Source organism: Pundamilia nyererei, unplaced genomic scaffold (genome assembly GCF_000239375.1).
Source record: "Pundamilia nyererei isolate P.nyererei 1_Seehausen unplaced genomic scaffold, PunNye1.0 scaffold00138, whole genome shotgun sequence".
NCBI lineage: Eukaryota > Metazoa > Chordata > Actinopteri > Cichliformes > Cichlidae > Pundamilia > Pundamilia nyererei.
The window spans coordinates 707,768-735,209 of NW_005187539.1; the positions used below are offsets into that span (position 1 = coordinate 707,768).

At 41.1% G+C, this 27,442-nt stretch overlaps 1 protein-coding gene across 1 annotated transcript in view; it reads left to right on the forward strand.

Moving 5' to 3' along the window:
• rftn1b (raftlin, lipid raft linker 1b) overlaps positions 1 to 27,442 on the forward strand; it is a 121,447-nt gene that overhangs the window by 5,327 nt on the left and 88,678 nt on the right. The window contains exon 2 of the mRNA XM_005744026.1: positions 12,717 to 12,900. Within this exon, the coding sequence (XP_005744083.1) occupies positions 12,753 to 12,900 (148 nt within the window). The 5' untranslated portion in view covers positions 12,717 to 12,752. The remainder of the gene's footprint in view (positions 1 to 12,716; positions 12,901 to 27,442) is intronic.

A 27,442-nucleotide genomic window follows, 5' to 3' on the forward strand; every position in this document is an offset into this window, starting at 1 on the left:
ATCTATCTATCTATCTATCTATCTATCTATCTATCTATCTATCTATCTATCTATCTATCTATCTATCTATCTATCTATCTATCTATCTATCTATCTGTACAATTGGATTTGGATTATGAAAAACAGTAAATATTCGCTATGCTTGAGGGTGACTAACAACCTTAATATCAATATTATATGCATTCAGAAGGAGAAAATGGATACTAGGGGATATTTAATGTATAATTGCAGAAATTTCCATGACAATGCGTATTTAGGACTCAAACTGATGTCATTTGTTAAACAAGAATTCATAATTGGCATAATTTTAATTGAATGATTAAACAGTAAACATCATGTGCTGCTAGATAAGGCAGGAGGTTTTGAAGTCCTCATGATTGAATCACACTGCAGGTGTCTGCGTCCTGTTTTGGCTACGACACGACCGCCGGAACTAATTGAGTCCACTGAGCCAATCCTTGTGATTCCACTAGATGCACCGCAGCGCATTTCAGAAACATCCCACAAGCGCTTCTTTGCTCTGCATCACTTATACTAAGCACCAAGGTTATTTTTGATGGAAGCTTCGTCATGCTGCATAGAGCTTATGACGAGGGCAGGAAGTCAGACAGAGGAATGGTACAATCCGATCAGTTTTTGAAATAAAAAATAAAAAAACAATCGCTATCCAGACTAAATGCTCGACTTCTGAAACACCCCCTTTGTGCTTGGAAGGCAGGCGATTATCAGACAAAACTGTTTTGGAGGTACAATGTCACCGACTCTCTATCAGGGTATTCACAGGGTCAGGAAGTCATCCCAGTGTATTCTCATCCCCAGCTGTAATATAACACTGTTTAAACAGAAACTACCCGCATCTCTGCATTATGCAAATGGTGTTCTTAGGCCTCATTGCCCTGATGCATCAGCAGCGATAATATTGGCCACTAAGAGATGAAGAGGCATGGTGGTGGTAGGTTTGTCAGTGAGGGATTTCAGTGTTTTGTACTGCTTTTCTTTATGCTGTTTTTTGTTTTTAATTTTACGCCAGGCTAAGTTAGGATTTGGAACTAAATTGTTTGGTTAGATTTAGGAAAGCACACCTGTGCACTGAAAAATGCACTGAAATGATGAGTTTAGAGTGACAGAACTGCCTCACTCAAGCCTTAACCAGGTGCATTAAGCTCTGACACCAAAGAACTCCTTTTTTCTGTAAATGAGCAAGGCTAACTGGTGCACCAGGAATGAGACTAGGCTGGCCATCCTGACTGCTCCTGACAGCCTTTGTTGGAGCTCATATCCTTTCTGTCTGAAATGCTCGGTTACAAGATTTTGGGCAAAGATTATTTTCCCTCACTCGGCTGCAATATGACAGTGATCGTGCTTTTGAAGATACAAAGTTATTCAAGCCTCTGGCTTTTTTCTAGACCTGAGACAGCATATTAGGATAAATCCTCCAGGCAAGACGGCAAACACCAGAGAGCCAGTGTTCAGCCAGTTGTGTAGCAGCTTACCCTCAAAGCACAGAAAAAGAAAACAACACCCCTCTTGATATTTCTATAAGGCAAATTGACTTCTGTTGTAATGGGTGGTCAAGAAAATTGCAGCAGTATTGATTGGTTAATGTCCAACACGGACATGTCGATAGGGTGTCTGAAAATCTCAGAACTTAGCTCCGGCTGGCTTTAATAAAAAATGACCTGCCTGGAGCAAGTTCACAGAAAGCAATGAGTCACTCACGGGAAATCTCTTCAAACCCCTCCGTGTTTTAGGGGGCAACCAGCAAGTTTTCTCTGTTTAACAGGATATTCTTCTCTCGTTTTTCTTGAAATGACAAGCTTTCTTTCACCATGTTTCTTTGGCTACAGCGCAGGTTTTTGTGCAGGTTGACTTGAAATAATGTTTTGCTTTTCACTTGTGAGAAATGTACAAATACCACTGTGGATAGATTATACATGACAAATCAAACTCATGACTGTCAAAAACATGTGGGAGGAGAGGAGGGAAACAGGTGGAAAGAGGAGACCAGGAAACAGGGAATCAGTCCAGGTGATGAGGTGGGCTGAGAGCTTATAGCAGCCACAACAAGAGAAGAAAGAGAGAATCTGACAATAAAAAAAGCGAGAGGTTGGGACAGATTGGTGCCTATTCTTCTCCTGAGAAGGGAATAGTCATAGAGGGGTTGGTTCCCATGGCAATAGCTCCCTCGATGAATGTGTTTGTGGGGATATGTGTGTGTGTGTGTGTGTGGATGGGCTGTAACCGGGCCTTGAGACCATAAGGAGAGGTTGGCCAAGGCTGTAGTAAACCACATAGATGCTATGGGCCTTGAAACGGCTGAGATTCTTGGCTAGACCGCGTTGCTTATTTGATGATTTTCTCTGCCTAAACCTGTTACCCTCTATCTTCCATTTTTACTTTGTGCCGCGCACTTGCCATTATGTATCGTCCTTGGGCATTCACAGGAAATATAAATTCAATTAGTTGGAAGAAGTAAAATGTCTCTTTTAGTAACCATGGCCATCTTTTTGAGAGTAAGTAAAGGTTTGATTTGGAAACATTTCCAATTTGAAGCTTTTTTGTAAGATTCAGTGTTCTCTGAATGTTACTCATCACTTTAATCAGTTTAATTTTTGAAACCAGTTTGTTCTATCTTCTGCAGCTATTGTAACACACTGCAGCATCTCCTTAGTTCAGTACTGACGATTTCCATCACTGTTTTTACCAATTACTAATTAGAAATGCAGCCGCAAATAAATGTAATGCACCTTCATGATGGTAACTTGTGATTATCTACATCCGTAGTAGTCACCAGTGTTCCCTAAAACTGTTTTTAATAATGTACAATAATATAACTCACCTTCTCTGTCAAGCTGTGCAGTTTTACCCAGAATAATTTAGAATTTATGGGAAAATAACCCAGATGTTTCTGGGGATATAACAGAACTTTCCTCTGAATGCAATATATATTGTAGATTGCAGGTCCGCCATAGGGTGCCAGTTTAATGTTATCTAAACTCATTCAAATGTAACTACAGCATTCATAGCTGAAATGTAGCTACATAATGCAGTAAAAAAAAGGAATTTCCCTCAGATGCTGGGCAAGATGTTACTACTGTTGGTGCTTTAAGAGAACTACAGTAAAAGAATTACTGACCAAAGAATGAACATAATCAGTACTAAAACATACTCATTTATCTCAAAGTCAGATACCCAGTATCATGGTGAACATAAATATCAACGATCAGCAAAAATATCAACTCGTGCATTATGATCCAACTTTTCAATGTTCATTTTTATGCTTGCTATGATCCAGTTCTGCTTTTACTAACATAATAATGAATAATAATAATGGATTGGATTTATATAGCGCTTTTCAAGGCGCCCAAAGCGCTTTACAATGCCACTATTCATTCACTCTCACATTCACACACTGGACGGTTGTAGCCACAGCTGCCCTGGGGCAGACTGACAGAAGCGAGGCTGCCATATCGCGCCATCGGCCCCTCTGGCCAACACCAGTAGCAAGTAGGGTAAAGTGTCTTGCCCAAGGACACAACGACCAGGACAGAGAGCCCAGGGATCGAACCGGTGACCTTCCGGTTACAGATGCGATTCCCAACCCCCTGATCCACGGCCGCTTTTACTAACATAGGCTGAAAGACACTGAGATGCTTGCTTGCGAGCCAGATTGTGTTTTTCTCTGCTTGTTTTCATGCATGATTCCCAAAACACGTTTAAAGATGGATGATGATAAGACCTTTCATAATATACCAATAACGACATTGTGACTTTGCAAACAGTGAAAGAGCAAGTATCAACTTTTGTGGTCATACTAAAATCCCAAAAACTGCAGTTCCTTGATCAGCCACTTGAGGCTTGCTCCAAAAGCGAGTCAATCCCACCATTTTAAAATACCCAACTTTACAGCATGAAAAGCATGTTTACAGCCTGTTACAGAAACGCGTCTTTGGATTCCATGTGAATTTTCTCCTCTGCCTCATAATTGGTTAATATTTTTATGTTTAAAAATAATAATAAATTCACCCATTTGGATTTTGTAACGGCTTTTAAGTAGGAGGGGCCATGATTGTGGTGACTGAGATGTGTGCTGAGACTGTGTGTGTTGACTGTGGCTCAGTGCTGTCTGCTAGGCCTCATCATCCACCAATTCAGATCGCTAAACCTGGCCTCTCAACCGTTTTTGTATCTTCTGGTTCATATTTAAGTAAAATAATTGGTTACGTTTTATGCCTTAATGTGTGGTGCCGCCCATCCAAAGTGCTTCAGTGTCAGTGAGTGTCGAAATGTATACATGTAGTTCATCGATCTAGTTGCTAGCGTTAGCACTACCCTTTCTGGTCAATATAATAAAAACAAGCCAGCACGGCAGAAATGAAACGAGGCTTTAGTATGTAGAGTCAACAAGGAATCTGTGCCACTATGGTGGCTATGTGCGGCTTTTATATACACACTATGGAAAAGGAAACACAGCTTAAAATAAGTGATGCATGCAAGTCCACCTTGTATAGTGCTCTATATACATCTAAGGAAGTATTTTGAAAGCTGAACATTGCAGCAGAGCCTAGTTCTAGCTTTCAGCCTGTCTGTCTCTTGCTGTGCTTTACGTGGGCTCTGGAACATGATAAAAAGACAAAAACGGGAAGCAAAATTTACTGTTACTGTACACTTTCACTGAACACACAATCTGGTTTCTAAGGCACAGAATGAACACATATCTACCATAACCATGATACTACAGGGGATGTAAACGCTTTTAACCTGATTCTCTGAATAACCTGGTTACTTAGTGCATGTAAACGCACTTAGTGTAGGTCGTTCTCTTGAAAGGACCGTGTCATTACAAAAGGTCACAGCGTTAACATCCTGCCTGAGTGTCCATTGTCTTTTTTCTTTCTTCTTTTCCATCCTCTCTGTTTTCCCACAGTTGAAGATTCAGGGTGGCAAGGGCAAAAGAGGAAAGAAAGGGAAGAGTAGGGGATTTCCAACAAAAGTGTGCAAACCTTCTCTGGCATTTAGCTCATGCTGTCACCCGAAGCAGCAGAAATGAGACAGAAACTCAGAGGGTTAGTGAAGGACGTTTTTGAGGCAGAGTTATTGGAAAAATCAGTCGCTAATCTGGTGATCTCTCCATGAACAAGGCTTTTTGTAAGAGTCTGTTCCCCAAAAAACACTCGTGAAAGTCATGTTAAATTTAGGCAACTGGTGCTTTCACAACTAAGTTGTTTAGTTCAATCAATGTTACCAGTTTCGACTAGTTCATTTAGACCGATGCCAGCCAGTCACTGGTGGAGACTAGAGCCAGGGTCAGAGAGGGTCAGGAAGGGTTTTGGCCTAGCTAGTAAACTCATGAGTCACATAAGACTGTTGTATAAAAGTAATGCAGAGAAACTGCAGGATTGTGAGATTTTTCAGCAGTAGCATGATGGCAAATGTGAATCTGCTGATGGTGAACTGTTACAAAATCATTATTCAAATATGTAGTCTAGCCCGGAAGTATGGTTAATGCGGTAACCATGGTAACAAGTACACGTGGCAGCATATGGTAAAGGGGTTTTCCCAAATATACCAAAGACTGGCAGTGACTTAAGTCAGTGTGCTGAGAGTGTATGTCATCAGTTTTTTAACAGATCACCAACTAAAGGTGAGTGAAATTTAACCATCCAGCAGTTATTATTCTATGGTATTCACTGTTTATACATGATGATATAATTATAAATGGGGTCCAGGTGCAGTCTCAGCTAAAAATTGGACAAAATTAATCGTCACTTCAAACGTACAACTTTGTTTTTTTATAAAGAGAGAACAAAAAGGCGACTCGTGAAAGTCAACCACTTGTGCAAAACCACGCTGAAATTATGACAAAAGCAGTTGTTGGTAGTTGAGCAAAAGTCTCTTTGTTTAGCTTAAAGATGTCACACCCACTGAGCCGTACTCACCTTCTTTTTGCTTCCACCTAACAGAGTCACCGCCATTTAAGTGTTCAAGAGTATATCCATCACAATATGTTTTTAAAGCCACAAGCAACCATATTTTAATAAAAGTGTGCAGTGCAAAGTTAAGATAATGTTAGCAAGAACTACAAGTTATTAGTTTTTAGGCTCAACAACTTGGATATAGAGAGTGTCTGAGGATAAGAGACAGAGACACATCATATAGCTTATTCATTTCCAGCCTGAAGACAAAGTTGACAGTTGAGCATGTTCAGGTAAAGCGGTAAATCATTTAATTGGATCAGAGATGCTGGTGTTAGCATAGTGTATGGCAGAAAGACAGAGAAACAGGCTAACAAAGTATTCATTTCTCTTGTAAAGTTGGGCATTTTGTCACAGGAGATTGGAACCAGCCTTAAGCGGCCATTCAAGGGGCTGCACTTCCACATTGGTTTGTTCCAACACTGTTTTCTGGACTTTTTGGACAACAAGCAAATGCATTTTTCTCAAAATAAGTCATTACGAGGGGTTGATTGTCAAGAAAGCATAGACATGAGTCACTCAATGCATTTCGGCCAACAACCAGTGCTGTTTTTCCTCATGTGAGGCCGGTCTTGTCCGCTCATTTTCATGGCGGTCTCTCTAACCACTCAGCCTTGTAGAGCTCTTGGCAGTACTCCTCACAATACCCATGGATGATACTGGATCAGCAGTACCCATCACCATACACAGTCAAGCGCCCCTTTACTTGTCAGATTGTAAAAGATCAAAAGTCAGAAGAAGCCAAAGAGGGTGAGAGAGACAAAGCGAGAGAGAGAGTGAGAAAAGAAGAGAGTAGGCTTAAAAGGGAGACTACACAGGGAAGAACACACGAACACAGTGTCCTAATTAATGTCTTCTTGCATTAATCCACTCTGAAGCTTCCCATGCTTCTGGGTTTGATCTCAGCAATGTTACTATCAAAGCCTTGTAACACGGTCCTGTAATGTGGGGAAGGTCTCCGTCAGACAGCATTAAGTAACTCATTTGGTATTGTGAAGCCTGTAAGCTGAAGACGGGGTTTTGTGCGATCATCTTCCACACTGATGTGCAATTTCCTAATTATGAAACTGGAATGTAAAGCTTCTCAATCCAATATTTTCATTAACAGAAGATTAATAATGTTCATATTCTGAAGGCTGTTGGATGTATTGACAAATTTACAAAGACTTATTGTCTTTGTACATTTCAGGAGGCTTTCTGGGCACCTTTTAGACTATTTCATTGTTTTGGTTTTACAGATAGAAGATTTTCAATTGTTCCATAATGTTCTCAATTACCAACCATACACAGTACCAAATCCAAGACACATACAAGGATAACAATTAGAATTTGGTAGAAAGTGAGGCTGTTTTCATAAGTAAAAGATTTTAAACTCCACCTTTTAGCGTGTTATCCATTTTTAGTTCACTCTGCAGCGAGAGTACGCCAACAAAGACATACCCAGTCTACGGGCTACTCTTCAATGAATGCTTCGTAAATGCAGTTTATAGTTTAAAATCCTTCTGCTGAAGTTCTGAATGATCAGGTCCCATCATATCTCAAAAACCTCATATTATACTTAAATGCTCTCGGACGGCAACTTTCTTGTGCCTTCAGCTGTGAGGCGCCTCTTCTGTGAGCTCAACTATCAGTTTGGGAGACAAACATCCTCTCTACATTAGGCCACCGTAATCCATTCCTGAATTTTGCTACCACAGACTGAGGCTGCTTTTCTGCTCTCTCTTCTAATGTGTTTAACTTTTGTCTGTGTTGTTTTGTCTTGCTTTGTGTTTGGCTTGTTTGTTGGTGTTTCTGCCTTCTCTATGCTTCTTATTCCATGCTCTTTCAGCCAACCAAGTGCTTTCTTCCCAGTGCTTTGTCATTTACTGTAGGTTCTCCTTCTAATACTGTGGGGTCCTTACCCTACGACAGTAAGCAAGTAGAATTGACTTTTGAGAGAGACCAAAACAAAGCTAAAAGAACAGTGAAGTTCATGGCTGTAGACTTTCATTTGGTGGCCAGATGTTTAGCTTTTCAGAATCCTTACTATTTCAATAAGTAAATAATACTACTACTAATAATAATTTAATAATAATAATAATAATAACAACAATGTGCAATAATCAAATGCTAAATTTACAGTCATAAAAAAATAATAATATGTGCCTGGTGATAATATATCTGTGGAGATTTCCAGCCCTTAAGTGTCTGAAAATCAATTTGTTTAGGTCTAATAATGTGCCAAATCCTAAGAGACAACAGGCGATGAACTCAAGGGATCAATGGGAGCACAGAAAGAAAGGCAGACCTTTGGACTGAATCATTGTTGTTGATTGACAGATGGGGAAAAAAAGCAGCAGGACAAGGGAAACGTCTCCCCTCATGTTGTCTATCGCATTCAGCACAATACAAAGTGCTATGGGATGTTTTTGTTGTAAGGGCCAAAACTAAGTGCATCACAGCCACAACAAAGCATCTGAATGTCAATCTTGGCTTATGAGAAGGGAATCTTATCGAATAAAACCTCTTATCAAATAAAACCTCAAAATGCCATTAGCAAGAGAAAAAAGATGGAGCAAAATGGCAAAAGGATCGTTGCTAATTCAGCAAAAGGGAAATCAATGGCCCTCTTCCTGTCTTTTTTTTCCTTTCCCATAACTACCCAGTATCTGTCAGCCCTGTAAAGCATCCCTAACTCTCTGTTTCAGAGGGGGGGCAATTTCAGTGCTACAACTGGCCAGAGCTTCAACCTCAGATGAGAGTTTCCTGGCAAGAAAGTGCCTCAAAAATTATAAATAAGTCACATTTCCTCCATCGGTTCAACTCTAAAAATACTCCCATTTGGCTTCACCTCACATTGCCTCCTCTCTGGGCTCAAGGAGCTATGCAAATACGAGTTCCTCCAATTTTTACTTTGTTTTCCTCTAACACCCCTCCCACAACCCCCCACAACCCATCCCCTTTCCTCCACATCCCATTGTTCTGACTACTTCTTCTCCATCTCGTGTAGACTACATGACAGAGCCTCGCCTTCCCTCTTGTTGTTCCTTCTCTCTCCAGGGTAGAGGGAGAAATGATAAAAGCTATTTACAAGTAACTGTAGGCAACAGTAGGAATCCAACACTTGGGAAAAAAGATCTTTTCTCTTTTTTTAAACTTTGTTTTCTTTGATGGCAGAGTCATTTGTGATGCTGCGCGATGAACTGTAGCACTGTGTAGTGCAGTCCTGAGTGACAATTTAAGGGGAGACTGAAGCACTTTTAGAGACTTTGACTGTGCCATCTTCTGCAGATTGTGCTTGGCTTTTGTGTTCTTGAAACGGAAGCAAGACACTAGTCCTGCTTGGCACGTGCTGAGTGGGAAACAGATAATGCCTCAGTACATAAGAAACATGCTGCAACTATTTAGAAGGCTTCTGAAGCTTTCACTGTACAAAACAAGAGGACAACCCCCCCTCAAACATGGATACTGTTTTCTGGGCTAAAGCTGATTGACCAGTTTCTAAAGATTTCACCTTTATGTCTAAATCTGGTTGAGAGTAAAATGCAATATTTTCAGGATATTAAAAGAGAGTCAATTCAGTATAATTTCAACCATTCACTAACATCACCCTCTGTGCATTCCTCTTGATCACAGGTGTAAAAATGTCTACATTAGTAACATTATCACAGCAGTTTGTAAAAACCTGTTCATGCTATTTATCTACTTTCATACACATTTTGTACTCATTATGTGTTGCATGGGGATCTTTTCTCAACCTTTTGTTCTTGCGTGTTAGGTTAGCTGGTTAGCACCATTTCTTTAGAGCTGGACAGTTTGGGGTCTAAATCTGCTGGACATCTGACATGTTTGCAAAAGTATCGAGGAAAAAGAAGTGTCCTTTCACTTTTCAAGCAAACGTAGGCGTTCAGGGATCCAGTGAAGTCATCCTTAGCGTCTTTGCAGTGCGTTTTTGCTGGGTTGGTAGCTGTGTGCTTGTGTTCTGGTATTAGCTTTAAATCCATCAGCTTGTGGTCCATTTCTGAGCGCTATTACAAGGCCTGGAGAAATATGACTGTTATACACGTTGAGATTCATAAAGCCCAACAAAGACGTCCATGTCGGTGCCACTGGAAACACTGGCACGACAGCCGTGATGAATCTCACTCTTTCTCTCTCCCTGTTTCCATCTTGTATGCTGATCATCCTTTTTCTATTCAGCCGACTTTAATTGCACGCTCTCTTTTTTTCTCTGGACTCTACTTGCCATGCATTACCCGCTGCCCCCCCACCACCCAAACCCCTTTTATGCGAACAATCTCCAACCCGGCCACCCCTGTTTCCTCTTTCTGCCTTGATTGATTCTCACCTTTTCATTCTTGCCGTTCACCTCATTAACAGAGCCCCGTCTGCAGCTGGTTCCTTTTTTTGCCTCCCACTCCTTCCTACGTCGGAACCCCCGTGCCCCTCCTCACTTCCTGTCCTGTCGTCTCTGAAGCAACGGTCAACTCCGATTCTGCCAAACCCCTTCGATGTGCTGTAATTAGTACAGAGAATAATGAAGTAATAGAGAGGAATCTTCATTAGGCAAGGTGGAATAAGAGGGCGCCACTGCCATCCATCTATCCATCTGTCCATCCATCCATCCATTCTTGAGTTTAATCAGTGGAACACAATGAAATGTCACCTATTCCCAGATGAAGCCACTGGAGAGAGGCAGTGGTGCTGGCACAAAGCATTTGGGACACGGTGGCATCTGTAGTACTGGCCCTTTAAGGCCTCTCACTCCCTGGTTGTTGCTAATTTGGCCTCCCTAGGAATCAGGTTTTAAGAATATTTATTCATGTTAATGTACAGAGGTTTACCAAACACGCTGTCCTTTATTAGTTTTCCTTCTGAAGAATCTTTGCTTTCCTGCGCGTGTGTATACATGTCCATGTGCATGTCTGGTCCTTGCATCAGGTACTAGTACTACAATGGAGGTTTTCCATTATCTGTTTCTAAACAGTTGAGATCCTGTGTAAAATGTTAATATAAACTGAATGCAGTGATTTGCAAATCTCATAAAGCTGTTTGTTATTCACAAACATTTTTTTAATGTTGAAACTGTGACATTTGACTATTTCATGAAATAGTAAAGCTATATCATATAGAATGGCCACACACTAGGCATTCACTACAGATAAATAATTATCACCTAAAATTAGAATAAAGAATCAGTGATGCACAAGAACTACACATTCTTCACACTGACATGGTTAGAAAGTCCATTTGTTATTTAAACAGCTTTATTTTAAACCCTGGCTCGTTGAGGACCTGTGAGACTGTACCTGACCACTTACTTAGGTTTGCCAAAAATCCACAACGTAATCCACAATATTTACCAATGAGATACACAAACCTCTGCGCAGTAATCACTGCTATTGGTCCGTGCATTGTAACAGATCCATTAAAGTGATTTTGTCCTACTCGGTCATAGAAATTTAAACTAATGCTCCTTTCACATGCATAGCTGGAAAATGTGATCACATATGCACTGATATGGTTAGGAGATTTGTTTGTTATTTAGACAGCTTTATTCACTTCTGTAGGTCTGCACCCAGGGTTTTGTCCTCTTTACTGTGAAGAGGTTAGTACTCAGTGAAATCTTAACTTTTTTGTAATTTCCCAGATGTAGTCTTCTTCTTTTGGGTGACCACCAGAGTGAATCGTCTGCATTTGTTTGGCATTGGCCATTCAAACGTGTGTGATCATTTAAACACATGAAACAAAAACAATCATAAAATGAGCAGTAAATCAAATTCGTACTACAAATTTATCTAATGTAGCAAAAAAGGTCAATAACTGGACTACCATACGACACTTAACCCCGACCTTCCTGTTTCATTCAGTAAAAAAAGACCAAATTACACATCTTTTATTTTTATCTGCTGACATTTTTACATCTGGAGGAATTTAAAAAAGTTGAGCAGCTTTAACAACTTTTTAATTTCATTTGATCAAAACAGTTACCTCGTCTGCAAATTAATCGATCAATGGAAACAGCCTTATTTAATAGGGTGGTCAACAAGGAATTAAAACTCTCAATTGAAACTCACAGCAGATATAAACACAACAAAATTATACCCATTTTGATTATAGTAGCAAGAGACAACATTGTACTTTTGGCCATTTGCAAAGCTTGGAAAGCCAAGTTATGGTTTGTAGCTATATATTGTTATTGTATATTATTGTTTTTGACCACTGGTGCACAAAATCCTGTGCACGGGTGTTGTTGTTTTTTTGGGTTTTTTTTTGGGGTGGGGGGGGTTACAGTTAGTTTTACAGTTCACATAATTTGCTATTATAATTTTTCAAATAAGCAATAAGTTGCAGTTTAAAATCCATCCGTAGTTCCCGTTCAATTTGTTTCCATAGCACAAAACAAAAGATAAACCTCTCTTGCAACTGTAGCTCGGTTAGCAAGATGGAAAACAGAACACTTATATCTCAGAAGTCTTTGAGTCTTTGAGTTATTTGACTTACTTTGAGTAAGTCTTTGAATTATTATGAACTTGTGAGTGACAGAAACATCACAATGGAATGCTAATTGTTCCCCAGTGATCACAAGAGCCTGTCAGCTGTTAAGAGCTCTACTTTAAATTTGAATAAGTCTTCGCTAGTTTTTAAAAAAAAAATTTTTATAATCTATTTTAAATCATGCTTTTTATTGTTTTTGTTTTTTGCAATGCAATGTCTACTTTTTAGCTCAGCTAAAGAAGCACTTTGTCCATTTTTTTGTAGGGTCTTTGTAAAGAGTGACCTAAAAACTGTGGAGCCATGGGCTGCGGGTTACGCAAGATGAAACCAGTTTCAGAGGAGAACAGTCCAGGGAAGATTTACTCCACCCTGAAGAGGCCACAGGTGGAGACCAAGGTGGGCATGGCCTACACATACCGCTACCTGGACTTCCTCATCGGCAAAGACGGTAAGACGGACAACCTTCTTTTAAATGTGTTCAACAAAACCTTCGATCCTTTTAACTTCAGAAACCACAGCTAGAGTGCAACCCACAATATTTACCACTGAGGTACACAAATCTCTGTGCAACAATCACTACTATTGATCAGTGTATTGTAACTGATATGTTAATGTTTTTTTTGTGCTGCTGGGCCATAACAATCTAATCTTTCACATGCACAGCTGAAATTATATGACTAGCTCAAGGCTTTTGCTGCATCATATCTCTGCATAGTAAGGGATCAGCGTGCCTCACACGTTTTCCAAGGGATTACCTGCAACAAAATACACCATTCTGTGCTCTATGTGTGATTTTCTTTACCTCCAGTACAATTAATCTGTCTAGTCCCCTTCTAAAAATAGTACAATATCAAACAGCCAGTAATAAATAAAATATATTCAGGCACAGAAGAAATCTATCACTCGTGGAATAAAAGCTGTAATTTTCATCAGCATTTTCTTGTAATGACAGTGTTAATTAGTGCTTGTTCCCTGTATAGCAACATCCATTATAATTTCTTTTCTGACAATTAGTCAGTCATGCTTTCACGTCATGCTAATGATATAGAACTTTCCAGACCAATCCATGTCAAACTTCCTGCTGGCGACCATCAATTATGGGAGGTAGGGTCCAAGCTGCTAGCAGGGGATGCAAACAAAGTAAAAGGTGGCCTGCTGTGGTGATGGACTTTTTTGTTCAAGGTCACAAAGCTGTTTCTCTTCAGCTTTACTGTGATTTTACAATGATTCAGCTGCCCTGAATGTCTGTGCTCTCCGACCTGCCTGGTGGGCTGGAAAGAAAGTGGACATGCTAACGATGAAGATTACGCCTAAAGTCAAACTGAGACTGCTTGAGCCATGGAAAGAAATATGGAAATGATTCATTTGTTTTTACAGGGTAGAATCCATATACCGATGCCCACATATTCACATAGATTCAGGCAGAAATCCCCCCGCCTCTACTTCCTGTCCTAAATGAAGGTTGGTGCTGTTTCCTGAGATGCAGAGACCAAACTTCATGGTTTGGCTATTACATTGTATGTTTTTTAATGCATGTGAGGAGCACACATCTTCACTTTTGTTATGAAGCGTCTACTAATAAGATGATTTGTGTGAAAACTGCTTGGATTTCAAGTAAGCGGCACAGTATTCTAGGTAGAGTATTTTAAGTTGAACTAGTTTTAAGCAATGACATTACACCAGCTGCAGCTGTGGCGAGAGTACTCACACCACATCCATATTTGACCTATCTGGTTTAACTTAACCTAAGTTAAATCAGATAAAGATAAACATTATAGGGAGTCTAAAGTGCAGGAAATGACGGCACAGGTGTCAGACTAAACCGGTCTTTAAAGTGTGTTAACAGAATCTGTCCACAGGCAGGCAGAAGGACAGAAGGACACACAGACACAATGCCACTACACTCCAAACTGCCTCTGTGGTAGTTCCCACTGCAGCAAGTGTATTTTGCTGGCATGAATCACACAGACTCACGAGATAAAGAAAATATGTGCTTAGTTACGGTGGCTGCTAAAAAACTCATTTTTACACACTTTGTTCTTCTGTTTGCGTGCTTGGTGCAAACATGTAGGCACACACACACACACACACACACACACACACACACACACACACACACACACACACACAATGCATATATAAATGCATATATAAATGCATATATTGATATATATGTTATGGTCATCTGAGGAGACAGCATTAGTAGTCTGCACGCACACGGACAAGATTTTGGTCCTAATTAAGTGTGCAATACTAATCAAAGCATGCTAACATAACCATTATTCTTCATGCTGTTGTTACAGGAAAGTAATTTTGCTAATGCCCCCCAAAAGCAGAGCTCCCTCCTCTTCTTCAACTGCAAGGCGTACTTTTCATTTTTCAAAGACTCAGCTTTGCTTCCAGTTCACTCCCATGACATTTTGCAGCTTGCCCGCAGAATCAAAACAAAGAAACCGCACTGAAGCATACACACACCTCGGGCCGTTTAGAAGACTAATCCCACATTATTATTAGGCTATTAGTCATAACCTGGGTGATACTTTTAAAAACAGATAAAACATAGGCAAATGGGTATTGTGCTTTCAATGATTAGAATCCAACTGTCAGACTGTCAGAGTGTAAACACACTCAGCTCACTGGTTTCTGTGTTGCTGGAAAAGACATTCATTTACAAAGTGTAAACTTACCTGCCGACCTGTAGCTACTGAATAGACAGACGCTGACTCCAGCGTTCAGGTGAAGGTTAATTCAACATTATATCTAGAATTAGGATTAGAATAAGGTCACACGCATAATGGAGGTCATAAAGGTTAAGGTGAGCTAATGGGGAATGAATGTGCGCAGGGACAAGGCTGTGCGTTTGTGTGTATGTGTATGTACTAGGCCAGCGGAGAGTCAGGGTGCTATATATAGCTATCACTCTGTTATTTCTGCCCCTGACAGTTATAGCTAAAATGATTGCGGGGGGTGAGTTTTGGTGGGGTGGCGGTTGTTGCAGTGGAGGCGGGGGGATGGTACGGGAAGCAGGGAGATGTAGTGTGCAACGTGTTCGTCCTGGCAGTTGATTAGTCTCCATTAGTTTGTCAGGCGGACTGGACTGGATGGATGAAGGAGCCGGGGAATGTGGGCGTCCGGGGGGCAGGGAGGCTTTCTATCCTCCGTCATATGGGACCTGACATGAGGGTGGGGCTTGAAGGGGTAGCGGGAGGTGGATGGGTGCCTCCCTTTTGTTGAACTGCGTGCGTTTGTCATTGGTTCATGGCCACATTATTATCTTCAAGTATGCTCTTTAATGATGGGGGTTGGTACTTACTGTAATCAGTTTTGTCTTGCCTTATCGCTCTGTCACTGTCAGTGCGCCTCTGTCTATGTTTCTGCCTTTGTTCATCTCTTAAAATATATGTGTGTGTGTCTGCCGAGTTGAGCTAGGAACACATTGCATTTGAGAAATAATCCTGGGAGCACGGTCGAGTGTCTGAATCACTTCATGCATCAGCAGATTTTCAGGCTGAAGGGTTAGTGTGTTACTCATGGCTGTAATTACCTTGTAGCATGTATGTAAGTGTAGGCAATGATTCATGTGTCTGGCCTTTTCTCCAGGAAACCTGTAAAATATTTAAGGCAGAGTCAAAGATTATGAATATGAAAATAGTCTGTGGTAGAGCTGTGGGGCAGGGACATAACTATGGATACTTACATTGTCAGCGCCAACAGAACATTTGTTACACTACATCTTTAGGTAATTACACATACTTTTCTTAATTAATCACTTATGACTCTTAAAATTAACTGTCTTTACTGCTCTTAAAAGGTACCCTGTGGAGTTTTCTGATGTGGGTTTCATTCCAACCCAGTATTGTACCAAAGCATGTACCAGCCCCGCCGGTCCTGCAAGGCATGCTGTAGTCTTTTTCACATGTGAATGTCTGGTGAGTCAGGTTCAAACCACGGCTAAAGAGCAGATAGTATGAAAGGAAAATGTCTGTTTGTTTTGGGCAGCGGCTACAGCGTGCAGGGGCGAGACACATTGGGCCCACTATGAATTCTCCAGACAATTACCTCGTCTGCATTTTGCACATACTTTCACTTTTTATACAATTACTGGTGAATTACTGTTTTACCGTAACTCCTTATGCTGACCATAATTCTTGGTTTGTGTAATGTATTGATTTGTGAAGCCAGCAACAAATTAAAAAGAAAAAAACAATCCATCATCTCAGACTATGTGGAGATCAAACCGTCAACCCTCCAATTAGTGGACAACCCGACCTTCCACCTGAGCCACAGACACACAGACAACAATCTTGTGTTGCAAATGTATCTCTTGTGCAGTAAAAGCACTGATTATGTTTTTTTCATGAAACACTTTAAAACATTTGTTTACGATCGCCGGCTTGTCGGTTTCTCTTCCATGGTTTTGTTGTCTCGTTCCGGCGTTCGGTAGCATGTGACTGCCACTTGTTAATCAGCAGAAGAGTGAGACCATTACAATCAATGTGCACCGCATCTGCTGGATACTCACGCACAAACAAAAGAGATAAACGTTGACTTCAGTGTTACAAGTGGCCAAAACACTTGAACTCATAAGCCAGGGTTGTCAAACTCAAATACACAGTGGGCCAAAATTCAAATCTGGAACAAAGTCGCGGGCTAACATTAATATTTATTGAAAAAAAAATCTTCCTCCAGATATGAGAATGAAGCTTTTCTTATGGACTCGAACACGTTTTGCTGAAAAACTGAATATGGAACAAGCAAAGCTTTATACTAAACAATATATATATTAGCTGTATAATACCAGTAGGCCAGCTCTAATAGTCATTTGGTATGGCTTCGCGGGCCAAATGTAATTAGGCTGCGGGCCAAATTTGGCCAGAGTTTGACACCTATGTCATAAGCGATTAAAGCCGCAACTGTGCTGCACTGCTCTTTTAAAATAGAACAAAAAACCACCAACGTGTTTAACCAGGAGTCATTTATTATTTCCTGTTTGACCTCAGTTCACCTTCTTTGTCGCAGTACCTTACTGTGATCGTTTTTAAAGCAGCAGAATCAAGAATCCCGAGAAGTGCGTGCCATTTTTACCTCCGTTTCAGCTCAGTGTTACTGTAACTTTTAAGTGGCACCCTATAATGATCCCCCTGTGAGCGTTCCTCTTGTTATCTTTTGATGTCGGAAGCCGAAACTTTAAACTCAGAGTCAAATTCAGATCGTGCTGGCCTGTGCTTATCTGCTTTATCTCCAGCTGTGGTGTTCTTTTACTGTCACAGTTTACATAAAAGCTGATTTATATGTACTGTGATTTCATTAAATATGGCCTATCGTTGTGTTTCACAGCTCTACAGTTTTATCCTACTAGAGTAGCTTTGCATTAACAACATGCACCTTGTTTACCCATTAGAACTAAAACAGCTGTCTGAAACAAGTTGTTTTACTTTTGCTTCCTCCTCATATGGGCCGCGTTGCTTCTGATTGGTTGCCCCTCATAAACAACATGTTTGAATAGTAGGTAGTTGGTGGTTCAGTGCCCACAGGCTGTATACACACAGAGACAACGGGAAGAAAAACTGTGCATTCACCGTTGTAACAGTGTACTTATAACTGCAGCACAGGCCTCAGGCTGCTCTTAAAAGCTGTTTCAGTCAGTTTTTTCTACTCTTGGCGCTCAGTGACATCATTGAGAGTAGATATCTTTAATATGGTCATCCTACAGTTCTGGCGTGTAAGCATCACCCACCACATGTTATAACATTTTGCTTGTGAGGGGAGAGCACTACAAAACACTGTGAAAGTCAAGTGGTGATTCAGAAACCATTATCACTGTCTGTGTGAACAAATCTGACATAAGACAAAACCTTTCTTGTGGCAAAGACATCGGCCTCTGTGTCGCTTTTATTTTAACCTCTCTCTTCTCGAGTAAGGCCATATGCCCTCATGATGTTGAGTTTGCATTACTATGACTACTGCTCTGTGAATAATGTTTATAGTAATTGCTTGCCACGGTGTTAGATCATAGTTTTCTGCAACTCCCGCCCCAATGGCCCCTCAGGCTACTAACTGGCTACCAAATGTATGAAAATAACACCTTCTACTGCAGAAAAATGGTGATGAAAGAAAGAGTAAATCAGTGGAAAGCTCTATGTAATAAAAGCTCAGCACTAAACAGGAGCGTGATGAGTTGCTGCTGCTGCCTCATGTTTCTTTATCATTTTAAAGCATGCATTCAGCTTCACGGTCACTCTGCTGATAGCATTCAATCGTCTCTGAAAGACCTGGCAAAAAAACAAAAACAGAGAGTCTGTTTGATATTGAGATCATGACCCCACGGGGAACTGAGAGAAAGCTCGCGTTAGATGGCGTGGAAAGGAGCCATTTGACTGTGAATACAAGCGAACACACTCAGGGATGCGTGGCACGAATCTTATTTCCCAAAATGTGATTTTTGAAATGTTAAAAACATCAGGAGGAATGAAAGATTGAAAACATGCTTAATATGTTGCAGCTTTGTGGCATGTGGTCGGGAAATACTGGAGAAATAAAGATGTCGTCCTTGAAATCAAAACTGGTGAACAGGCATAAGACCATAACACGCACACACACACACACACAAAGGACTAGACACACCGTTTGATATCATCTCGGGAATGAGACACATCATTTATATGCAAAACCCCTGGAGCCCTGAGTCCCCTTGTTAATATGAGCTGTAGCTGTGGCGGCAGGTGAGTGACACACAGGAGTAGCTCCCTCCCGTCACTCCACTCAGATATAAGACAGAGCTGTGGGAGAGGTCAGCAGGAACGCTGCATGCCGGAGTGGCTTTCCGAGGGGAGATTAGTCCTTGGATGGCGGGGGAGCCTGGATTTATCCCCTGGCTCCCCAGCTTGAGAGGTGGAATTGAATCGCAGCTATTGGAGGGGAGAATGACATTGAAGACAGAATTCACGGTCATCTGGTTTTTACATTATATTTCCATTATATTCCCAGTGCTCAGAGTGTGGCTGTACAGCTGAACTCCAAATTGTAAATTAGATGCAGCCCAAAGTGAATTGAATCGGAAATGTATTTCTGATGGTCTGAGAAATCAAAAGGGGCAAGTGGTGATTATGTTAGGAAAATAGTGAATTTATAATCTGGACCTCCTTAAGAACAGTTCGTCTATCTCACACTGAGAGCTCCTGATGAAGGTATTCAGCGTGATTAGTGGAAAATCGTGGAATCTTCCATGAACCGCCGGCCAAACCAGCAGTGCAAATTCAGGCTTGTGTCACAGCGTCTTCTCTCTTCCTCCATCCATAGTAAGTGGCACACTTAGTGGGTGCTGCTTGTATTGTTTCGAGCCACTCAGGCAGCAAAATGCCAAGCCATCGTTTGCTGAGACAAAGATGTCAGAGCAGCATTTTAGGCGCGTGTGACAGAGCCGGAGCTCAGCAGGTTCCATTCGTTAAGCTTCAAACAGCTGCAACTGCTGACAAAGTTTTCAGCAACAGGAAACGCAGATTTCTGCCTGGTTCCTTCCTCTTTCTTCCCCCACCCCTCGCCCTCCCTCCCTGCTCAGCAGTATGTTTAAGATGAGCTTTTCTGGTAATGCTGCATACTCTGTGCAGGCTGCTACGTGTGTTTGAAGGCTTTGTTGTAGTTAACCCAGATCAGCTTCAGGTACATGATGTGTGTGTCTTTTATTTCTCTCTCTCTCTCTCTCTCTCTCTCTCTCTCTCTATATATATATATATATATATATATATATATATATATATATATATCACATCCCACTCCAAAATATTCTGCACCTGTTTTGAATCAGATTTTTCGAGCCTGCTCACTCAGTGTGTTACAGGTTTCTCAGCTGGCAGTTCTTATTGTGGGAGATGGGAGGGTAGCGAATTAAATGGGAGGTCAGAGGGCCAGAGAATAACAGAAAAAACTAAATGGAAGCAGGTGTACCATGGCAAGTGAGATTTAGAGAGGCATTTTAAAGTTTAAAAAAGCTGCAGAGGCATCTGGATTTTTTTTAATCTAAAAATCCCAGAAGATTTATGAGATTCCAGTCATAACTGTGCTTTCTAAAAGGCCTTGTTATCAAGACTTTTCCCAGTGCTATGGCAAAATAACATATCCTGGGGCTCTTTGGGTTTTATTTTTGAGATATTAATTCTGCATGTGGGTGGGGAACCTGTGTGCGTCATCAGATGAGCAAGTGACTGTGAGCGTCTTGAAAAGAGAGGAAATGAGGGGAAGAGATAGAATCTGAGATAGGGACTGTGGGTGGTGTTTGAGGCTCCTATATGTATGTTTTTGTACATATACACATGTTGTTGGGTGACATATCTGTTCAGAGCCTCTGTGTCTTGGTCCACGTCGGGTTGTCTCGCGTTTAGCTGTGTTTGCACGCGGCACAGTTTTGTCGAGGCTTCCTGTTTATTGCTTCTTCTAACGCGGCCTCTGCTGTTTTCCTGCCTGCCTGACAGACAATACGCCCGAGCGCCCCCTCAAAGCTTTATTGGCTCTTATTGCCCTCTCTCTCAGATCCAATATGCCAGTATTGATTGTGTTGAAATGCAATCAGGGTCTCCACAGCAGAGGAGCAAACAATCTAAATTTAACAAAACACCTCCACTGGTCTCTGGCCTGGCCCTGGTAGCACCTCCCGAAGAGGAACAAATGTATTTATGTGTGTGAAAAAAAATAAAAAGAGGCTCTTTCATGCAGCTACAGCTATTGTTAGACAGTGAGGAGCCTTTGAAGCCACACAAGCAGAATGTACAGGAAGTGACCTTAGCCTTGACCTCAGTTCCTGCCTACTTGCAACAACAGAGCCAAACATGTTGTTATTCTCTCAGATCTCAGATGATAGGTATTGTATAGATGCTTAGACAAATTAGACAAGTTATCATTGTGAAAAAGTAAAGATATTGGCACTAATGATCTGAAATAAAAAAGGTTGATTTTATCTTAAGGAATGCTTATGCATTTCTCCAGTGGCTGCGAGATGATTTAATGAGCTCAAGAGGTCGGACAATTTTCTCAGCTCATGAAGGAGTCACGTGATCTCTCAGCCAAAGTGAAAACAAACAATCATCAAAATCTGAGTGATGATTTTTCTTCCAGCAGCGAGTATTTGCTCAGTGACATTACAAAGCACGGTCTCACCATTTCCGTTCTTTTTCTTAGGAAAGTGAAAATACTGCAAACACTGTGAATCACTATGATTTTTCAGCTTTATATTGAAAATCTCAGCTTTCTTCCAGCTGACATAGAAACAGTTTCAAACTTGCTTTCAGTTCAACACTGTGTCCTTCACATCAGCTTGGAATGGCTTCAGCTTTAAATAAAGTGTTGAACATTTGTTATTTTCTGTTTAATGCCATGAATTTATTTTGGAAAACAAGCAGCTAACCGAAATTCCGATTTTGAAACAAAAATTACTTATGACATTGACGGGAGCCAGCCTGCTTTTCACTGCCATCAATCACTGTATTAGAAAAGGTGTCATTTTCTGGTAGCACTTATCTGAAAATGAAATGAAAGTCTTCAGTTTTGTGATAATAGACACTGACAGGAAAACAAAGGTTGTTTTTTTCCTTCTTAGATGAGGTGTAGTGCATGTGCTGGAGCTTTTTCATCAAAAATGGAGACAGCAACACAGCACAGCGTATGTCTGGTGTTGGCTTTGGCATCAAGATAAAATTGCAATTAAGAAGCACCTTCACTTCTTGATGTCTTCAAGAGTACAGAGACTCAAAACAGCCAAATAAAGGTAAATAAACCAATGGCTCTAAAAGCATATGTCAATAAAAACAGAAAACAAGAAATAAAGAGGGAAATTATACGACTAAAAAAGAGTAATACAAAGAAAAGAAACCATAAATAAGCATTTATTTTCATATTTTGGCATTTTGGCACAGTAGTTTATGTAGTGATGAATATATTTATTTCTAAATGTATTTTTCATTTTGGTAGTTGTGGCCCTCCATAGAAACAGACATTCATTAATGTACTTAACGACTGTCTGCTGGACGTAGCACAATACTCGTCCCCTCAATCCAACTTCTGGGCTTGGTTTGTGCGAGTGCTGAATCACCCGCATGGATGAAAGACAATGATTTTGACATATCCCGACAGTTCCACTGTAAATGGTTGTGGAAGTCTGTCTCCTTCTGCCAGATGTTTTTCCACTCCCATTAACCAACTTCAGCTAAAACATCCGTATCTTCTGAAGTCGTCTTGACCCTTCCCAGCGGACGTGTTAGGATTTGGAAAGCAAACGTTTTTCAAAAGCTTGTTTGAAGTTTTTACTCGTTAGAAAGAATTGGCAGAAGCAGTGCATGTTTCTGTAGCACCACCCCTCTGCGAGACAGTTTACTCTGAAATCAGTTCTCCAGTAAGGCCTTCACTACTCATGACATCAATAAGTGAAAAAAAGCAGCTGCTTTATTTAAGTGTATTTGACAAACGGGGCGAGAACTTCACGGAAAATGTTTGCGGAGCAAAGCTGAATTGAATCTTTGCAAAGCTGATGAGAGACGGTGCCGTGAGTTACCTATCTGCGGGTACGGTGCGCTCGCAGGCCTTTAATGTGATTTCACTCTTGCCGGCACAGAGTAACAATTTGCCCGAAGCCACCGTCAAATAGGAATTGAGATGCTTCAGACCTGCTTATGTTTTCAACCCATCACATCAATGGGTGGCATTCGAAAACAGGGTGCTGATTGGGGTCGACTTGTGTGCACGTTACAGTTTGATTGCACTCACACCCACGTGGGATGCAGGGAGCGATTTGTCGGTGTGATGAATTTGCAGTCACGGGAGAGGGACGAGGGGAAAGCAATCAGAGTTCATCATCCCCAGCTGCAACATGGATGTATAATTCTGTGTTCTTCTGTGACTGAGGGCAAAAGCACACTGATTAGGTAGAGTTTACTGTATGATGATATGTGTAAACATGCTGTGCAGACACTATCACGGGCAGGGGAATGAAGGTTGCGCTCGTCACCTTTGTGCAGTTTTACCTGCGGTAGGTTTGCAGCTGAATGTCAGTTGAACGATTTACGATAATATTCTGTATTTTTTTAAATTAAACCTCGGTTTTAAAACCATTTTGTCCAGGTTTTATGTCCACATGCACCACAGCTGTGAAAATATGTCTCATTATGTTCCTATCAAGCCGCAAAATTTATAAAAAAAACTAGAAAAATCAAATAAAGTACTAAGTATGTTGAGTGCAGGCACTGTGTTTGCTTCTTTTGACTCCTAAAAACAGAGCACGACGACTCCATCTTTCTGGACTATGACAATGTAAGGCTGCCATTTGAACGCACTGGCTTTTTGCATCCCTTTTCAGCCCATTGTTAGAAACACAGACAAAAGACACAGACAGGTGTCAGAGTCACAGTAGGTGGTTAATTATGAAATAGATATCACACATGTATGCTCGCTCCATCATAATTATGTACGCGTCTCATATTTCGTGGATGTCTGGCTCCTCTGGTCCACCATTGTTTGCAGGGATTCAAATAACAGTGGTGGGATGCAGGTTCATATGAGGAGAGGCCACCTGTTGTACGGCAGGGCCCCCATCTGGAGGGAGATTAAGGTGCGGTTGCGGGGGTTGTCTATAATTTGACTTAATTATTTCTGTAGAGACGGGTGATGGATTAGCACTGTGTTCCTATTAGCATACGCCTGGTCTCTGGTTCCCAATGGCCCTCCAGTGCAGCCCAGTGAAAATCTCAATTGTCTAAAACCATCCATCCATATACCTCCACCTCAAAGTCTGAATGAGGATTAAATGATATATTGTCTAGTTGTTATATAAGGCTGGAATTACCTTTATTTGGCCTGTAGTGAAGCTTTGATTTGAACTGAAATGTCTCAAGAACTCTTGAATAAATTGGTACGGACATTCATGGCCATCACAAGATGAATTACAACAACTTCGGCCATATTAAAATCCTCAAAGCTCACAGATACATTCGATGTTGTTGAGCTGCATTTAGCTGCAGTCTTAGCTGCTGCGCATATAGTGATTTAGCTAAAATGTGTACCACATGCATCAATGAATACTACAATAATGTAATTTGTGAGACAGTTAAATCATAAGCTCTTTTGACACAGCTGCACTAACATGCATGTGCAGGATGAAGTGCCTTCCAGGCTGCCTTAACGTCCAACAGATTTGAACTGTCTTTGTTTCTCCTTGCCTCGTGTTGTTCTCCTCCAAGTTTATTTTGCCAGGCTGTGAGGTGCCAGCACTGAATGATGATAGCAGAAGCAAAGCATGATTCAGATAAGATAGATGGCTGTGGCTCAGGTGGCAGAGCAGAGGGGTGTACTAAGAAGCAAGTTTGCTCTGCAACCTCAGATACTGGCTATAAAGTTTCTTTGTAAAACGTTCTTCTTCAGTTCGGTGCACACTCACATAAAACAGGAATCTGATGCACCTCTTCTGTCACACAAAATTGATCAATCAAGTGCTGCTAAACACAGACTAATAGGTCATGGAGAGTTATGAGGAAAATGAAAAAAATATTATGTTAAACTGTAATACATGCAAGAGCGGATCACAGCAAAAAAACATTCTTAATTCTTGATGTATGTATTGTACGTCTCAGTGGAGTCTCGGTGCTGCAGTTCTTTCCTAATGTTACGTGTAAAACTGAAAGTCTAAATAAAACTGGGTTATGTGTTGAGGGACAGCATACCTCACTAACCCATTGCTTTTATTTCATAGTCTACCCCTCAGGTTGGGCATAAATGTCTGGGCTTTGAAGTTCCATCCCAGCTCCGCCACATGCCAGTGTTGTAGTGTTCAGTGAACCTCAAGTCTTCTCCACTCAGAGCATCAGATAATGCTGTTCTGTCAGATCCTGTTGGTGTTGCAGAGATGTGGACAAGGGGTCTTTGTCAGTGGTGTCTTAATAATATGGGTGCTGACAGACAATGTTGCTCTTTTAAAGAGCGGCAACGTTTGCATTTGGAATACGGAGCTCACAAGTTTGGCAGTCAGCAGACTGCGGTTCGTGCCCCATTTGGGAGCTTGGTGTTTTATGCTTTGTTTTCTACTTTCAGCTGCTGGTTAGGCTTAAACACCGATAAGGAGAAGTAGAAAAAGTTAGGAATTTGGGTTAAACGGCGCCCCTTACATTAGAGCTATGCACCTAAAATTGATGCTTTACTGTGCCTTTAAATTTGGTCCAAAAGACATCATCACAGTCATCCATTCATGACAAAAGGGGAGTGAGACATCGGTCTCACTGTGGCCGGTGCATCACAGCACATCGGCCAGTGGGCATCACTTTATCTCTCTAAGACTTTAGTGGCTTTGACAGAATTTGTATTTGGTGCTGTGAGGATTTGAACGGACTGCTGCTTGAATGCTTTATAGAATAGCAAAGGTGCTGTTTCAGTGCAGACAGTTAACCATTTGTCTTATCATATATAAGTATAGAATAAGCGCTTAGCATGTTTCATTTTTACCATATGAAAATAAATTCATCTCATTAAATGCCTGCAAACTATGGTGTTCCTATCAGCCTCAACTGTGCTTGTGCTAATTAGCAAGTGCCAGCTTTTTAATATTCAAATCTACAGTAAGCATGGCAGGATAGTACCTAGTAAATAGGTAGCTTAGCACAGTCACTGTTACTATGTTAGCTGTGTGAATGTTAGCATTTAGCTCAATAGAAAATGATAGTTTTCTAAGTACAGCACCTCACTGAGCCGCTGAAGATGCATCAAGTAGTATCTCATTAGTTGTTAAAGGTTGGATATTGATCAGTGATGGCATTCAAGCTTAATAAATGGATGTTATCTCTCTGCCAGGAAATTAAATTTACTGAATTTTTAGTGTCAGTATAAGCAAATCATGTAACATTTGAAGAATAAGTAACTGTTGTGACAAAGAGAAAAGAAAATTAAGCAAAGTCCACCTTGGCAGTCAAACAGCAATTTGGCTTGCTTGGTGCTGCAGGTTTATCGTGCCAACTTTACAACTCAATTTACTTTGAGAGGGTTACCTGACCTGCATCTTTCTATAATGTAAATCACTTGGCTTTTAACCAGAACCACTTCATCTTTGTATTTCGGTTGGATTATTATACATTAATGTACGGTCTGAAGGCAGATTAAGAATAACAGGAAGAAGACGGGCGTCTCAGGTCGAAAGTGGGTTGAGTGTTTCGAGACTCGGACAGAAAAAAGCTCGGATGCAACTTTAAACTGCTCTGTTCTGCAACAAGCAGGTCACCAGAGCCCTTGTACAGTTTCACAGTCAAGAGCAATATGCAAGCCTGAAACCATTTCACACTTTGTTGTTATTTTTAGACTGACTCCGCGACTTGTAAGTGTGGAACAGACTAACAGTTGGCGGAGCCTGTTTTTACGTTTCACTGATGTTACGGCACCTTTTATCTGGTTTTTAGTGGTACTTTTTGTCCATTTCAGGTGTATTTACGTTGACCAGTGTTTCCACTCTTCACCCCTCCACTCCAACAGGAAATGATTTCAGTTGTAGTTACTAACCCATGAGCTGTAGCAGAAGCGTAGCTGAGATGTCAGAGGTGAGAGAAAAATGTGACAAGTGCGTTTCTACAGGTGGAAATTCCCAGATGTTTCCCCAAATCAAGATCACAGCACATCCAGCATCAAATTGTGATGTCCCTAAAGCTACCTTTGACACTCCTACTCATACCTGCGGTACTTGTCGCAGCTCTACATTGACACGGAACCTCTCCCAGCCAGGTAGTTTGGACAGGCTTTCTCCTAGCAGAGTATCTGAAGTGACATGTCGGGTTCTTCTCCCGTCAGGGCCTCAGTAGTAATTGAGGAGGCAAAAACAGCTCTTGCTGCAGACATTTCAATGGTTGAGCTGGAGGAATGTCAAGGGCTTGGGGCTTGCTGTAAGAGTGTTTTTGTGTGTGTGTGTGTGTGTGTGTGTGTGTGTGTGTGTGTGTGTGTGTGCTGCAGGAGTGGCACACCAATACACTGGAAAG